We start from the raw sequence: 18359 nt of genomic DNA, 5'->3' as shown, positions 1-18359 counted from the left end.
GCAGAACAGCTGGTGTGAAGAGGCCATAATATTTATCTAAATTCTGCCTGTTTCCCTTTGAGATAATGAATTCTCGCCAAAAATTATATTTTGAGGATGGCTATTAGGCCATCATTGGCATTACAACAATGTTGTCTGCAGTAAAGAATTTCATGAATTTTTCAGAAGTACAACTGATCAGCATCTGATTCAGGTGTGATGGGACAGTAGGCTTCCATGTTTGAGTCACAATGGTAAGCGGTGGATTTTTAAACATCCAACAGGTTGAAGGGCTTTGCTTCCCCTGAAACAAAGATCTTGATGGTTGTGTTAGCCAGTTTTGTCTGATTTAAGCTACTCATATTACAACCAATCCATGGAATATATTAAGGCACAAATGCCATGCCCTGTGATCTGTATTCGTCTCTTTTGTGGCACACACACATATGTTTTGGAAGTCACCAACACAAATTCTACACAACTTACCATAGGTTTTACACCCTCCGTGTGGTGTTAGGGAGCATAACATTTCTGTCAGCCACCGCTGTCCATTGAAGACATACATCGCAGTGAGGGCTTTACTTGTGCAGACTTTACAGTGCTTCCCATCTACCTGGCCCGCTTTTGTGTTAGCAAACTTTGTCCTCCTGTCCGCATGAGGAATGTACAGGAGTGACATACTGGGTTCTCTGAGAATCGATCTCTGGAACTTGGAGAAGTAACAGTCATGTTTGTTTATGTGTTGTCTTCTGTGACCACGTGGTGCAGGTGGCATCTTCTGGCAAGTAGGTTTATCCTAACTCATGCATAACACAAAAAAGGGTCAATAGGATCATGAGAGCTCTGCCTGGATATCTACCTGGATGTTCATAAGGTCTGTTATACACTGTGGCGCAGTCAAAGCCAAGGTATCGCCACTCATAGGAAGAGATTCGAAATTCAGTACACTTCCCTAGCATCAAAATGCAACAAGAGTGACCTTAAGACAGCAGCTTCCCTCTCTCTCATTCAACAAAGGATTTTACTAGGGGCATTAGTTAGAGTTTCAAACATGGTCATATAGATGAAGGCCCTCATGAAGTTGGTGGCATTAAATGCAGTGTTGTGACAGCATTATGCACCTTTGGAGAGGGCAGTCTGTAGGGAGGTCCTCAAATTCCCCCAAAATCTGCTATACGAACCAACATTCCACTGATGAGATGTGGGGTCCACGTAACTGAGGGGGCTTCCGCATCACCATTTGCAATGTTTTTTAAAGTGGTGTGTACAATGCTTACACTGGGAATGGAGAGATGAATGAATAGACACACAGGTCCTCATTTAGGAGGTTTTAGTGCAGGGCAGTGCCAAAAGGAATCTTGCTGTGCTGCCCTGCATCAAAAGAAAGGGGCAAGAATGTGCCATTACCATGAGATACAGCACTTTCCTGTCCTCTTCCCCAGTGCTGGTGCACAATGGGCTGCCATGCGCCAACCCAGGCACCCTTGCACCATGGTGCGTTGTAGGGGGGATTGTTTTTGTGCAGCTTCCTGGACAAAACCAATCACAAGAGGAGTTTCCTTGTTTCTATGTGTGCTGTAGAATGCAGCACACATAGAAAGAGGGAAAAAACAAGGAGAAATAAGGATATTTCTCCTCGCTGCGCCTCCCTAATGCCACCCCTGGGGTGGCGTTAGAATCCAACAAATTCCCAGGTTTCTGATTCCTCGTACATCTGGAAACACTTTAGATTCCATGGGTGTTGAGTGGGAACACCCACAGCAACAACCAAGGCACGCCCCTTTCACACAGTGTTCTGGGTGAACTGGGCACATATTTACAAGGCCATGAAAACCATGAGAAGTAGCTTTACATGGCCTTCTAAATATTCTGCGGCACATTACGCCATCGGAGCATCAGAAAAATGACGCTCCAGCAGTGCAAAAGTGCCGCTAAGGGCATCATAAATGAGGCCCATAGCGGTTTGCTTAAACATCCTGCCTGGACCTGAGTGAGACATGTATGAATTCCAGCAGTAGCTAGTGTTGTCACAGCGAAGGAATGGGTGCATGGAATTGGGTTGTATTGTGGCAGGAGTCCGCTGCAACGCTGCACTTGCCAACCCTTTTTCTGTCCATTCCCAATTCAATTCACAGCCAGCATTCCCAACCACATCCAGCCAACCATTTATCCCATCTCCTCTGCCTTCTGTACCTTTCTCTCTCTCATCCGCCTCCCCCCACATTTCTCATGCCCCTTCCCACCTTTTCTGCTCTTTTCCTGCCCCTTTTACCTGAAAGCGGGGGGCCCAGCAGTCCCCCGAAGCTCATGACCATCAAGCATAGCCCCACAGCACTGGTCACCCTCTCGATGGCCACCAGATCAGGCAGCACGGCGAAGATGATTGGGGCAAAGGCGCCAGCGCTTAGACCGTACAAGAGCCCTAGTGCCATGATGCCAGGGAAGGACTTGCCGAGGGGTAGGAGGAGCAGGCTGAGCCCAGTTACTGAGTTCCACAGCACCAGGAGGTGCAGCATTGTAAACAGCTTGAGGTCTGCAAAGCATCCCGAGAGCAGCCTTGCCCCTGCGTCTGCTAATGCGGTCACTGACATGAGAAATGCTGCCTCATAGTTGCTAAGGCCGAGGTCTTTTCCATGTGGCACCAGGTGGACGTAAGGCACGAAGTAGCCGGTGCCAATAAGCAGCATGCCAGCCGAGTACAACACAAAGCCACGGTTCCGGAACAGACTGAGGTCCAGGACGGAAGCCATCTTGCGCAGGAACAAGGTCCCCTTGGACGGCTTCTTTGCTTCCTCTGGGCCAGGTCTGGTGTCTTCTGGAACAGGGAGCGGCCGAAGCAGAGCACCACAAATGCATAGGTTCAACACTATCGCTGCGAGGATGATGAGGGCTCCACGCCAGCTGTAGGCATCGATGAGAGCCTGTAAGAGTGGTGAGAAGATGAAGGAGGAGAGGCCATTGCCAGTGAGTGCCAAGCCCAGCGCTAGGACCCTTCGGCGGAGGAAGTACTTTGGGATGGCGCCCATCGTTGGGGCAAATACCAGTGCCCAACCGAAGCCTGGGTGGGAAGAAGAACACAAACATGTTTATAATCCACTTCAACCATGACACATTTCCTCCACTCTGTGATGTTACTTCACACTAAAGGCCAGAAGTAGAGTTTGGCAAATGGTAAAAGACATTATGTTCACTACCTTGACGAACTAGCGTCTGCCGAATTTAGGTATCACCACTGGCTCAACTGTGAGTTCTGTACCTTAACAGGAATGGGGTCATGGTGGTTCCTGCCAGGGTACATAAGGTTTGCTGGATGGCCGCCATATGTTTTGATCAGCCGCGGCCTGTGCAGTTAAGAGCGGTGGGGTGGTGGGGCCGGGTGGGGGTGATTTCGACAGACATTGAAGAGAGAAAACTAATTATTTATTTAATTTTCCCTTGTCATTGTCCGCCGAAATCCCCGCCCCCTGAGCCGGTCCCACCGCTCTTAACTGAACGGGCTGCGACTGTTTTTGATGGTAGTCTACCAAATGTTTACAAACTGTTCATTAATGAAAAACAAACAAAAATGACCCCATACCCGGGAAGCTTTTTGCTTATGTGGTGGGTCGTTATTTGTTTTTCTGTCTGTCACTGCTAGGATTTTCCTGGTGATGACGGACAGAAAACAAGGACTTTGCTCCATTCGCCCTAAATAAGGGGGGGGCGTGAAATGCTCTTCTTCCGATGACCCCTACTCTGTCAGGCAATCAAAGGGAGTTTCAGTCGACAGAGCTTATTTGGACACAGTCAACAGAAAGCTGATGGTCCTACTGACCGTACCTAGGGCTACGGGACAGTCATTTGGGTGGAAAGGGGTACTCCATCATGTTTACGACTGAGTATCCTGTCTGCCAAACTCTAAATCTCCCTATAAGTGCTTCCCTGCTATATTCTGAACTGATATTAATAAAGTGGCCAAGAAAGTCAGTGTCTGTGCTGATTCACTCTTGGGCCTCAACACTGACAGACACACACAAACCAGCTACAGCTCCATCCACACCAGCACAACTGAAAGGTAACCCCTTGATTCACCTGGCATTAGTACTGCACTGGGGTAACCATAGGCAGGGGTAGCAGCTGCCATCCCTGGTGTGCCCTATGGTATCACTAGTCTCAGGGATCACAAAGACAGGAGCATCAAGAAAAAGTAAATATGGCTTTTCGACTTTCCCTAGATTGTGAAGTGCATGTGGGAGTTGTGGTTGCAAGGGAAAGACAAGCGGTCACCTCTGTGATGTAATTAGTGGTCAATGTTTACGTGAGGTCACTTCAGCTTTCCCTGGCATTTCGGTGAATCAACTTCCATGTAATATCCCTTCATTTCTGTAGTAGGATGTGAGTGAAGCAAAGATATTTGTTTTTAGAAATACAATGTCTATTGTGTCTCAAGTTGGACCTCTACATTTTTATTCCCCTGTGTGCATTCTCCCTGACATTCCCTTGAAGTTAGTCTCTTCCACCTACCACATTAGACTTCCAAGGGTGCAGAGACAGCATCCTGGGAGAGAAGGGAAGGGGTTCCAATGAGCAAACACCCCCTCGTCCTCTCAGTTGAAGTTCACACTTCTTCAGTCCATTATCTTCAACAGCTCATGCACTTGTTGGGTACCACAGCTCTTTCAAATGCAGGCCACTGTATCCTACCCTTTCACTCCTTCCCACAGACCTGCCCTCCCCACAGCCCTAACTTCCTTTCCCAGAGCCCTAATCTTTGTACTTGTTTTCTCCCACAGCCTTAATCTCCTTTGCACTTGTCTTCTCTCACATCTACTTCCAAACCCTACATCTGATGTGTCGGAGCTCCCTCACTCCCAGAGCCTCACAGCTTCACTCGTACAGCATCCACTCCCTCGCTTCCACATCCCGTACCTCAATTACGGAGTGAATGACCCACCTGTCATGCCTCCCAGGGTGAGGTAGAGGTACAGCAGAGAGTTTCCAAATGCGGCCAGCAGAATTCCCAGGAAGGCGAGGACCCCTCCGGCCATCACCACCGCGCGTGCCCCATACTCCATGCTGAGGGCGCTGCCAACCGGACCTGAAACCACAAGCAAGAGGGACACTTGAGGTGAGTAAGGATGAACCAAGGATGAATAGATGGACTGATGAGATGAGGGGGTTGATAAACAGAGACAAGCATTGCTCTGCTCCTTGAGCCCTCATCAACTGACCCAGGAGACTCTTTCTGAACTCTTCACTCACATTCCAGGCATGAGACCTTTCTTGCCAGAGCTGTGCCCACACAGTCACACCGTCTCAGATGCTCACCTTCTCCCATGGTGTATGAGTCCTAGGCACCGAATAGTGTCTTCTTTTTTCTTGTCCCTGTCCTTATCAATTCCTGCCTTCTCTGAGCCCAAGTCTCTCTCTGTGACTTGCCCTCTCAGAGTGTTGCTTTAACAGTGTTGAACTCTCTGGGAGCCATGCCCTTTCAACCCTGTCCTTTCAGAGCCCCCTCACAGCCCTGCCCTCTCAGAGCCCAGCCCCCTCACAACTCTGCCCTTTCTGAACACTGCCCTCAAGCCCCGCCCTTTCAGAGCCCACCCTCAGATGCCTGTCCTCTGATATCCGGCCTCTTCAGGCCCCGCCCTTGCGGTGTCCTGAGCGTGGGTTCTCAAGAGGGACATTCCATTTTGTGTACTCCCCCGCTCACCACAATGTTAATGGTATGACATATGAAGTAATGTGAAAAGCACATATAACCAGTGGCCCTAGTAGGCCATGTTACCTAGTCACTGTTCATGTGTTCTGTTAACTCATTGGCTCCCCTGCATGTGCTCGTTAAGTCAAGACTTCACATTGGTGATTCAAGGTGGGACTGTTGCCTCGCCCAGTAGCTCGCATGTTCACGGACCACCGCTTAAGGCCTAAGGTGTCTGGAGCAGCGCTGCAAGAGGTCACACACCCGCTTCGCAGGAAGTACTTGGTAGGAGCCAGGGCCAGCATCAGGGCAGTGCGACGGGTGCAGCCGCACTGGGCGCTGACCTGCGGAGGGGGGCGCTGTATTCAGGCGGGGTGGGGCGCTGTGTTTAGTAATAATTTAGGATTGGGGAGATGAGGGGCACTTTTGCCTGGTGGTAGTGAGAGAATCCAAGCAGGCGGTCTTGGGTGTGAGGTCACCGAAAATGATTATTACACTGGGCGCAACCAGCACTAAAGCCGGCCCTGATAGGAGCTTGGCAGAGCACAGGAAGGCACGTCGCTTTCACCGAAATGCACTGAAAGTAGGGCCACGCGCTCTCCACCATTAAAATAAGGAAAATACCACAGTGATTGTGCAGACTGGAAAGCGGCATAGAAGGGCCAAATTGACCAAATTGACAAATTAAGTGATCTTAATGCCTCAGGGGGTGGTAACATGACCAAAACTGAATATCAAATAGGATCATGTAGAATTCTTTTTTGGAACGTGGCAGGTCTAAAGAATAAGATCAATGACCCAACCTGGCTGTCTTTTATTAATAAATTTGATGTTTTGTGTCTCCAAGAGACTTGGGTGATAGAAGGTACACACATAAATGGGTTCAAGACATATCATATCCCTGCTATTCAATCATCCAGCGGTAGGCCCAAAGGAGGGCTGTACGTGTACATTTCTAACTTACTGACTGCACATAAGAGTAACTTGGTTAGCTCAGAAACCTTTTTCCAGACGGTTTTCATACAGATGGATCGTCATCATGCCATGCTCCTTGTCAATTTTTACAATAACATCGAAAATGGACATTTGGGCACCGTATTAGATAAACTAAGTGGAGATATCGCTGACCTGCATTAAAAGTCAAACCTGGAAATGTTACCTATCTGGGATGGGGACTTTAATACAAACTTGTGTTCAGCGGCAGAAACTGGGAAGTGTGGCTTATCCCTGGATGGGGATGTCTCATCGTTCCATTTCCAACATACTTTCAGGGGCGAGTTGCTCAACGAAGTCATCTTTAAGCTCGGTCTGGGTTTTTCAAATTGTTTGCGCACGCCCCCTGTGGATTTTGGTTACACATTCCTAGGGAGAGGCGCAGACACTACTATTGATTTTATTATTATCCCAAATCGATTGTCCAGTCACTTGAAAGCTTATGATATCCACTATAACGTTATGAGTGATCATCTGGCCCTTAGTGTGAACCTAATAGTCCCAAGCGGGAGGCTGAAGAAAAATGGCAATAAACTACCATTGCTTCAGGATATTGAATTGGGAAGGAAGAATGGTTATGCTGTTCGCTGGGGAAGTAGGGATCCCAAGTAACTGAGTACAGAAATTGTTAAGAAGGCATTAGACCCCATTTTAATATGTTTAGGTGACTGTCCTTTGCATGACGAGGTTCTAACTGCTTTTAATAGTATTACGGAAACTGTTAGAAATATTCTGTTTAAGGAATCTAAAGGTCCATCAAAAATGAAGAAAGGATGGTTCGATAAAAAATGTACACAAAGTTATACAAACTCAAAATCTGCCTTACAGTGCGAGGTGAGAGACGTGGTCAAGATAAGGGCATGTAGGAAAACGTATAAAGAAGCAAGGAAACACTGGGTTTCGGAATTGAAATACAAGGCATGTAAGGATCTCAGTGCAGCTGCTGAGTCCAAAGATAGTGCAAAATTTTGGGCAGCAGTAAATGCACCTTTCCTTGCAAATACAAAAGAGGTACCAGTTATTGAGGTAGCAATATGTGAAAAGACCTGGCGTATACGCTAAACACCAGTCCAATGAATGTACTCCCGAGAGGCAAGAATCACTGAATCCTGATCAACATTTTATTCCCATTAAATTAGATATCTCACTAAAGAACGTAAATGCCACAGTTGTTGCTAGCAAGAGTGGAAAGGCGGCCGGTCCTGACGGGATACCGATTGACCTACAAAGTCAAACTTGGAGGTGTGGGGTCCTATTTTAACTAGGGTCTTGCAGGGTTGTTGTGAGAGAGGATTTATTAAAACTTCGTCCGAATCCATTATCGTCCCAATCTTCAAAAAGGGTGATCGGGACAATCCTGCCTGCTATCGTCCGATACACCTGTTGGGCTCTTTGATGAAGGTGGCAGGCAGGATTGTCCTAGATCGATTGCAGGAATGGACCGAAGAAAACGAGGTTTTAAGTGACGTCCAATACAGTTTTAAGGCCGGATTAGGCACAAACGAGCAGATCTTAAACCTAAGTATTTTAATTGGGAAATACTCTAAGGCAAAATCTGGGCAGTTCTATTTGGCCTTTGTGGACCTCTCCGCATCTTTTGATTGCGTAGTCCATGAAAAACTGTGGGGGGCCCTGAAGGAACTAAAAGTTGACCCTGTTTTAATTACATTTTTAAGACATTTATATACCGGGACCACTGCAAAGGGCCGTTACGGAACCAAGGGCGAGTGTACTGTCCTTTTTAAAATAGAACAAGGCGTAAGGCAGGGTTGCGTGTTGGCACCACTCCTGTTCTCTCTATATACAAACGCCCTGGAACAGGAGTTGGTGAGACATACCAGGGATCCACCACATGTAAATTCCTGCCCTATTGCATCACTCCTTTACGCCGATGATGCCGTCCTAATGGCACGTACCCAAGTCGGATTACAGAGGGCCCTTTCTTTCTATTCTATTTTTATGGATAGGCTGGGCCTGAGATTGAATGCTAAGAAAAGATTTGTGATGTCGTGTGGGTCAACAAATAATAAGATAGGAAAATTTCAGGCTTGGGGAAGCGATGTTGAAACCACTGACTCATTTAGCTATCTGGGCGTGCTCTTTGATAGGACAGGCTCTTGGGCACTGGTGGTTAAGGCTAAGTATTTACTATTTTTAAAGTCTATAGCGGCTCTTTTTAATTTTTCTAAAAAATTTGGGAAAAGGCCTTTGGAAATTATGCTAAAGATATACCGCGCAAAATGCGTGAGCATAGTTCTTTATGGGGCGGAATCTGGGGATTCCAAGATTGCATACTAATTCAGCGTGCCGAAAACACCTTTTTAAGGTCCCTCTTAAGTGTTCCTAATAGCACATCAGTTTTTAATTGCCATTCTGAGCACGGAGTTGCACATATTTCTGACCTGATTAGGGCTCAGCCAGTTCTTTTATGGCACAGAATTTGGACCACAGAGAGTGCCGCACTCAATAGGGATATAATAAGGGATGCCATGAAATTAGATAAAGCCCGCAAAATCCCATGGTTGTAATATGTGGAGAATTTTATGCAGGACATAGGCCACCCTGAATATTTTAACCTCCCCGATAGCTTGAATGTGATTAAACACAAAGAGTTCAAAGGAGTCATTATGACCCATTTAGAAGAAAACAGATTAGCACTTGTTATGAACAAACCTACGGTGATCCATCACCAATTAATAATAACCATGTGAAACATCCAACCATATCTGCAATTTGTTTCGAGCAGATACGATAGATTCCTCTTGACCAGATTTAGATTTGGGACTTTCCATCATTTAATTTCGTACCCAAATATTAATGACTGGACGAGAGTATTATCCCGATGCCCTTGTGACGGTGCATCACAACAAAGTATGATACATGTGATTTTATTTTGCAAGTTCTACTCTATCGAAACGATAAGATGGTTAAAGAGGTTGGAGGCAATGTCGCCCTGCTTTTACATATTTGCAGATGTTGGATAGTTTTTATTCCATGCCGGGATTCTTAAAGAGCGCAATAAGGACTAGGAAAGCTACTAACTAGTGAATCCCGGGAAAAGCCCATTAGAACATTTTTAAAGGAAGCATTATATGTCCATAATTGCATCTTATGAATTTGTTAGTATAATCAATTGGATCGTTGGATATAGATGTACTTTAATATGATATGAACTGATGAATTTTTACTTGCATGTTAGCTTTTATGATTTTATTATCTGAAATCGAATCAAGCTCATTTTGATTTGATTTGACTGGAGCGAGATGAGCTAGAAAAATTATTGAGATACTCACAGGCAAAATCGTAAAGGTAAACCACGCCAATACCACGATGTCAGCAAAAGGTGGTATTGGCGGTGGTGGGCCACCGTGTCCCAGGATTCTTTGGACTCTCAGCCACAGTTGCCACTGAGCGCTTCTTTCCCGGCCACAGAGCAGGATGCAAGCAAGGCGCTGCCCAGGTGAAGTCCAGGTCAAGAGCGGGCCTGTTAGAGGCTGAGCTGGGCTACTCCTCTTACATCCACAGAACATACTGGTGTATTTCCCAAGATGGGTAATCTAAAACCTCTTTGCCCCTCTGGTCGCGCGGTTTCTAAAGGACCTTAAAGTTCTTTCTATAATTTCATCTCTCATCTCAGTGGTTGGAGGTTTAAATTAGGGAATTCTTTCTGCAGAAGAAGAACTGTGTCTAGGGGGTGTTTTACTCATATCAACCAACATCACTCAATCTAAAGAGAGGAGTCAGCTGGAAGAGACAGGTCTCATACTCAAGAGAGGCGAAGAAGGCCCTCGGCAGGATACAGACCCTTTCACAGTTATCACAGGGGCCAAGGTTCATTGTCATCCAGAGACCCCCACGCCCTCCCCGATCTAAACAAAACCAGCTAAGAAAAAGGATATGGGAATGAAATAAGAGATTAATCACCCACCCTGCAAGCAAGCCCTAACAAGGACAACATTGCCACCCTGTGAAGTATGCAGTCACTTAATAATGACTTGACCACTGACTTAAATCAGTTTTAGAGGGTCTCAGAGAAGTATATAGAAACCCTGACCATTGAACTATATCAGAAAGTGGAAGTGTTAACTAAAAGAGTTGTGGAAGAATTACATGAGAAATTATCTAAGATAGTGTTTGGGCTTTCCTTTTCTTGAAGAGACAAGCTCAATGGTTATTGGGGCGCGCATTTCTTCACAACCATCTAGTGGGATTCTGGCATTACTCCAACGCCAAACCCCCTTTCCCCAAAGAATCCTTGATGCACCTGCAATTTAGAAATGTCTAGGAAAGTGGAACAGGAGAGATCTCAGAATGTTGCATCTAGAGGGCCATGTGAGAGAGGTCCTCACGATAAGTTAGATAAGTGTCCTGGTCCTGAATATGGTATTTTTTCACAAGCAAGACCAATTCACACAGAAAACCTGGGAAGGAAGCAGGAATGCCCAGGTGTCTCCACCCTCACCCAGTTAGATCAAAGCACATTAAAATTCTGAGAAGCAAATAGAAATCCCCAAACTATCCCTTCCATTAGCAATAGTTTACATCTTCCACCAGATTCTACACCTTTAGTAGCCATCCTTACTAGAGTTCCACGTTTGAGCGCAGGAGTAAAGGGAAATATCCTTGGAAATGAAATGAAAATTACATTTATAGAGCGCTCTACTACCTTGAGCTGTCTAGGCGCTATTGCTCTGGGAAACTGGTCACAGCCTAAGCAGACAACTTGGAAATAAAAATAAAGTTGTCCATTGGTGTAACAGTCAAATGGGTGAAGGACATTGCCTAGCTGTGCATATTAATATGGTCAGAAGAATGGGATGAGTGGGCAACACGGAGAAAGAGTGGGAGGGAGATTGTGATGTTATTAACGTTGATCCACCAGATATAGCTGGTTGGCTTATGCAGCAAATTTATCAGAACAACCCACCTTCTAAGATTGAAATACTCGCATTCGGCTACTTCTACCCACCGGTGGCTAGATCTGTTGTTGGGATGGTAAGGGGCATTTGGGGAGACACCCCAACAAGCAGGTCACATCCCTGCAGCTGTCAAATAGATCTGAGGCCCTTAGCTCACTTGATATTATTGATTGACTAAATATTCCCGATAGAACTCTAGCACCTCTACAAGATATGGAAGTCCCTTTGTTAACAACTCAACTATCTGCCGAAGAAGGCAATTCAAGCTCTCTCATTAAGTTTTTGTGCTGGAATATAGCTGTGGAATAAGAAATCAGATCCAGCATGGAGTAAATTTATTAAAGACTATTTATAACATCATTGGGTTACAGGAAACATGGGATACAGCCAATCCCCTGAACATGGATGGTTACATCTCGTTTTTTGTCCTGCTACCCCCTCTTTGTCTGACAGTGCATCGGGAGGGTTTGTGACTCCTACATCTTTTGACATCAAGTGTAAAACATCCCAAATTGATACCAGAACCTCTTATTTGTTAGTGGTCAACTTAATTTTAAATAAAGGCTCAAATATTTATTTGCTTAATTTTTACAACTCAAATTCCCAGGCAAAAGCCATGGGGAATTTACTGATTTACTGGCCTTAAAGGCCTTTACAGATGCCTATGCTGATAAACATCACCAACCATATTTAGCAGTTTTAATGGGGGATTTTAACATACATCCCTGTTCTAACTCCTGTCGCGGTAACACCATGGACGATATGTTCCAGTATGATAATATTCATCATATTGATAATTCCAGGCAAGGGTTTTTTCTCAGCTCGATATTGGCTCATCATAATCTGATGTTTGCTAATTCGATTGTCATGGGTATGGAAGATTTGGGATTCACAGTTGACGTGTGGAATCTTATTGGGGGACACTCTGTTGGAGTAACCATTGCACTTTATAAATGAGATAACATAACAATATACAGTTGCAAAGGGTGCTTCACTCCATATGGAATTTATCGATCTAACGTTGACTTTTGACCGAGTTCGCTGAAATAAACTATGGTCAATCCTTCTTAACATGGGAGTTGACAGAGACATAGTTCGTTTTTTACATCAATTCTATAAAGATCGAAGAGCCGTGGTGAGATATAATCTAGGTGGGAGTTGGGAACCCAGCTCATTCCGACACCATTGTATGACGACGATGCAGAGTTAATAGCAAGAGCTGCCGTCAGCTTGCAGCAGCTCCTCAACTCCTTTGTTGCTTTTATGAATAGTTTGGATTTAAGTACCAACTACAATAAATCACATACACTGGTTAAGAGACCAGGGGGCACTGGACAGAGAACCTGCATTATTGAGGGGACTGAGATCTCATCTTGGAATCTATGTTTTTGTGGTGGTGCCACCACTTTAATATAGCTATACATCAGCCACTTTAAAGACTCCCAGGATCACAAGATGCCTGTAGCTAACTTACAAGGGGAAGCCTCCAAGTCAACTTTAACTCCAAGGGAACTCATTCCCGGTTGTGTACACATGCCAGGAGTCTACAATCCAGCTAACCCTATACAAACACCCTTGCTCTTCCACAAACCAGGAAGCAGCCGGAGAAGAAAAGACAGAAGAATGTTCGATGAGGGCGGAAGAAGGCTCAAAACCTTTTCCAATCTCTCCGAAAGTTACCAGAATAGGAGTTTCAGGCAGTGGATATGGTCACAGTGGCTGCCACAGCTGTAAATCATTTGTCATACCACATGATCTGCTTCTGAGAGATACCCAACTAGGGGAGGCTGGTTCTCTGACCTCAGGCACATGCCAGGTCACCCACATAGGACTTTAAAGGATTGTCAAAATCTAGACGTGAGTCAGAGAAAAATTATGGCTCCCTCTACTCGACAACTGTAGGATCCATTCAAATCCCTAGCAGCCTGTGAAACCTTTGGGTTGAGTGGACCTCTTACCCCGATCATCACCAAAGATACCCCCAAGGGTGAACCTATACTTTGGTAGTCTCTAGCATTGATGACTTGTGGTGGTAACAAGCGATGACTAGAAAATCGATAACAATAAGAAATATCTGCAATGGGAACTGCAGCGTCAACTTCTATCGATGATGCGATCAGAAAGATTATGAAGGTCATGGCAGCTCATGGCATACTCAGAGATCTCTGGACTGATGATGGACCATATTTCAAAGTGAGAGAGATGATGGAATACCTGGAGTCCATAAAGTGAAGAGACACCAGAATCACCCCTCAGTGGCCTCGGGAGAAGAGGGAAGTTGAGTGATATTTGCGCACCACGGAGAAGAAAATCTAAATTGCTCATAACCCAATGGCTCGATGTTACCTTCTGTGAACATTGAAATATCCCTCTTTGTCCCAGACTATAAAACAACATATCCAGGTGTATGAGGAGGGTTGTGGCAGTATCTGCCCCTCATCGCCCATCCTGGTCCCCTTCTCCTGTGCAAGAATCCGCAATGATGAAGACGAAGAGAAGAACCTTGAGAGTCAGTGGCTCTTGGAGGGCAGGAGTTCCTTTTCTCCGCGTTGGAGATGCGCATCTGGTGAAGGCCCATCATCCATGGATAAGACTCCAGATTCCTTCTGAGTCCATCCCCCGGCAGGTTGTGGTCAATGGCAAGCAAAGACCCTCTTATTACTGTGAGGAGAGAGTGTAAGGAACAGCCCTGAAGTACCTCCTGCTTCTGAAGAGCACCTTGGGCTCTCCCTGCTCTCCCTGTGACTGGGGGTGAATGTTTTGCCATTGTGCAACATTCCGTCCATCATCTTGTGTGTTTGTTTTGCTGTTCACCCTATGTGGGATGGGTATGCCCAGACGTGGGTCCCTTGCTCACTACCCCACTGGAGTCAAGCTATCCTGGCTGAAGACGGCTGATAGCCAGAAACCGGTCCTAGGATGCTTGATTCCGGTCCAGGGAAGACATGGCTTGGCAGTTCGGGCTGGACTGTTCACATCAGGCACAGGGTCAAGACTGATTTGCATATGGCCATATCTGAACTGGGGTGGCTTGGTGAGCAAAATAACGATGGATTGAACCCAGGTCTGTGACTGGGGGTGAATGTTTTGCCAATGTGCAACATTCCATCCATCATCTTGTGTGTTTTGCTGGTCAAGCTAGACTCAACAAACGTCAGTGGGGACACTGATGCTCAGCTCTTTCAGGATGGTTCTTCTCTGCAACAGCAAAGAGAGGTTTGCACACCACGTGCCCAAGAGGGCTTTATCAATTATTGAAGTGACAGCGCCACCACAAGGGCAGCTGTCCCCGTTTTGGTGAACATTATGACTACACCCTGTTCCAACGAGAGGAACCGTTTTACTGGGATGGATTTACATCAGGGACTAGTGTTGCTGCTCTATTTATTTTCTAACTGGGTATGTTCCAAGGGATAGGGGTCCTCAAGCGTGGGATGCGCACGCAGTGTCCTCCCCTCCCCTGTTATTGGTATGTTCCATGAGGTTAGATTAAAAGTAAATACAATGGATCAGATGGTGCCTGTGCCCTAGGCAGACCATGATAGCTAGTCACTACCCCTACCTTCTCCTAGCCCAGCCCTCTCGGACACCCTGGCCTCTCAGATCCTGAGCTCTTAACAGCCATGTCCTCTCATCCCTACCTTCTCCTAGTCTAGTCCTTTCAGAGTCCTGCTGGTTCAGAGCTGTGCCCTATCAGGCACGGCCTTTCACAAGCTCCCCTAGCCTGGCCACATGGTAACCAGGGCCTAGCGCTTCATATCTAAAGGCCCTGTCCTCTAGGAGGTCACGCATTCCCCACAATAGCGTCCGCTGTCACTTACTTGCAAACTGTTGCACAGCGATGGAGATTGACGTGATCCAGGACACCTCGCTGGACAGCTTGTGGAACGAGTGGACAAACTCCACGAAGAAGACCCCCAAGGAGCGGATAACGCCATAGGACAGTGCATTCATCATGAACCCGGACAGGACGATCATCCACCCCCAGCCCCCATCTGGGGGGCCGTAGGGTCCTGCGGCGGGGGCTGCCATCAGACCGTTGAAGTCCACCTTCAACAAAGAAAGAAAAAGGTCAGTCAGATCTCTTCTGAGATGAAGGGGGTAATACTTACAGGTTCCTGCACTAGGATATGAGTCAGAGTTTAAATAACGATCATAAAGTAGAAAATATAAGCCTTGGATACCCCCAAATACCAGTCTGTACCTCTAAATATGGGCCCTGTTACTGGAAATATTGGCATTAAACAGGAAAAACTGATTTTTAACCCCAATTTTAAACCTTGAACCCCAGTTTATGGGGCCCATATCCCAAATATGGTATGTGCAACTCCAAAATGTAGACCTTGGACCTTAAAAGATGGTCATGCAGTGCAATCAGAAACTCTACACCCCAAACACAAGGCCCCCACACATCAAAATATGGGTGTGTCCCCTCCAAATATAGACTGCGTACTTTCAAACACAGCCCCTGTGCCACATGGGCCAATGAAAGAGGGTGGAGTGTGAAAGCGTGTGTCAGTGTGACGGAAGGCATCTCCCAGTTACCTGTCTTCACCCTGACCCCCCCCCCCCCTGCTCCATGCAGGAGGAACTTCAGTTTCAGTGTTGCTTATGCAGATTGGCTGAAAACGTGCAATGCAAGCCAATCACAATACTCCATGTACACTTTGTGAGGTTTGAGGAGTTTATGTTTGCCAAAACCGTTGCTCTTGAATGAAGGTTTCCACTTGTTGCCTTCTTCAGAGGGAAGATCCTTAAGTTGCTTTTGCCCAGTTCTAGACCCTCAGAGTGCCAAGAAAACCAAATTGAAAACTGTGCATCAGTTTTCCACCTCACATGTACACTTTCTGCTTTTTAGGCGAAGCCTACAAGACAGTGCAGCTGTCTGATTTGCCTAAGACATCTTGGGGACATTCAGAAAGCTTCCCTGGGAGTGCATTCCACCTGTTGCTTACCATTGGCTTTGTAATTTGTAACTCACATTTTTTGGCTTTCTATTTGCCGCCTTTATTTGTTTTAGGCTGTGTAGTATGAGTTCACCCCCCGAAGGAGTAAATCTTTTTCACATCAACTCTCCTTGTTTTCTTACACAAATGCTCCTTAACCTTTACGACGCTGATAACGGAACTGCTCCGTCATCAGCCGCGGTGGCGCTGTGCTGATGACGAAGCAGTTCCGTCATGGCCCGCCCGACGCACCTGCGTGGCGCTAATTTCGTGCCTGCGCGGCGCGTTCTTTTGAGCGTGCGGGGCCATGACAGAACCGCTCCGTCATCAGCACAGCTCACCCGAGGCTGGTGACGGAGCGATTCCATCACCAGCGTGTGAGCGCCGCGCGGCCCCCCCGCCCCCTTAGCTGCTAAGGGTGCTAACAGGCCTGTAAATCTTGTTCTTATATTGTCATATTTGTTGTGCATTCAAAGACATAGGTCTAGTGTCAGGCTTTGTGGGAGCTTGGTGTTTACTTTTCTTTCTCGGATTTCAAAGTGAGAGAACTAATGTGACAATCTTGCAGGATACTCTGGGTAGGAAAGGTTTTTTTTCTACCACACAACAAAATGTAAATGAACTGTGCAAATATTTCAGAATATATCAGAATTATGAACTCAAAACTGAACCAAATTTTTTGTTAATTTTGAAGAGTGTTGGAGACAAATACTTTAATATGAGCAAAACAAAGTGATACACTGGGTGATGTCATTATCACACATTATAGTTTATGTGTTGTATAGTTTTATTAGTAAAACTGTATGTCTGTGCAAATGTAACAGTCATTTCAATTGAAAATGTGTTGTCTGTAATTGGAGAGCGCTACCACACCATGCAGTCTCCACTCCACACCACTGCACTCTACTCTGCACCACTCCACTTTACACCACTTCAAGCCACTGCACTCTACTCCACTCTGCACCACTCCACTCAATGCCACTGCACTCTACCCCACTCCACTCTACACTTCTCTACTTTTCTCTCTGCCTGTGCACTCTATGCCACTCTACACCACTGCACTCTTTGCCACTGCCCTCCACACCACTCCAGACTAGGCCACTCCAGTCTGTTCTGCACAAGTCCACTCTATGCCACATTGAACTATATGCCAATACACTCTACTCCAATGCACTTTATTCTGTAACACTCAACTCTACATCCTTGCACTCTACTTGAATCTACTGTACGGTACTCAAATCTGTGTTGAGTGAAACTTCACTCAACACCACTGTACGCCATTCTACGCCACTGCAATCTATCCTGTACCACTCCACTCTACGCTACTTCACTCTACTCTGACACAAGTTACTTTATGCCAGTGCACTCTATGCCACTCTGCTCCACACCAATCTACTCTAAACCACTGCACTCTTTGCCAATGCACTCTACATCACCGTACTCTGTCACCACACTCTACGATACTTCACTCTACTCTGAAACAAGTTACGTTATGCCAGTGCACTCTATGCCACTCTGCTCCACACCAATCTACTCTAAACCACTGCACTCTATGCCATTGCACTCTACACCACTGCACTCTTTGCCAATGCACTCTACATCACTGTACTCGGTCACCACACTCTACTGTACTGCACTCCACTCTGCAACACTGTATTCTACGACACTCTACCCTGCAGCACTGCACTCTCCACCACTGAATTCTACCCCACTCTAATCTGCACTACTGCTCTCTATGCCAGTGCACTCTACACTCCTCTACTCTGCATCTCTGCACTCTACGCTACTGCAATCTGCATCACTCCACTCTATGCCACCCACTCTACGCCATTCCACTCTGCA

At 46.2% G+C, this 18359-nt stretch overlaps 1 protein-coding gene across 2 annotated transcripts in view; it reads right to left on the bottom strand.

Annotated features, from left to right (window-relative positions):
* LOC144799745 (monocarboxylate transporter 13-like) overlaps positions 1–18359 on the bottom strand; it is a 241066-nt gene that overhangs the window by 4451 nt on the left and 218256 nt on the right. For both annotated transcript variants that reach the window (XM_078671272.1, XM_078671271.1), the window contains exons 3-5: positions 15393–15621; positions 4913–5056; positions 2252–3037 (exon numbers count right to left, since the gene is read on the bottom strand). In XM_078671272.1, coding sequence (XP_078527398.1) covers positions 2252–3037; positions 4913–5056; positions 15393–15603 — 1141 coding nt within the window. In that variant the 5' untranslated portion in view covers positions 15604–15621. The remainder of the gene's footprint in view (positions 1–2251; positions 3038–4912; positions 5057–15392; positions 15622–18359) is intronic.

The sequence above is a fragment of the Lissotriton helveticus genome, chromosome 12, assembly GCF_964261635.1.
Source record: "Lissotriton helveticus chromosome 12, aLisHel1.1, whole genome shotgun sequence".
Taxonomy (NCBI): Eukaryota; Metazoa; Chordata; class Amphibia; order Caudata; family Salamandridae; genus Lissotriton; species Lissotriton helveticus.
Note: the sequence above shows the minus strand (reverse complement) of the source record. Positions and strands in the feature narration are given on the sequence as shown.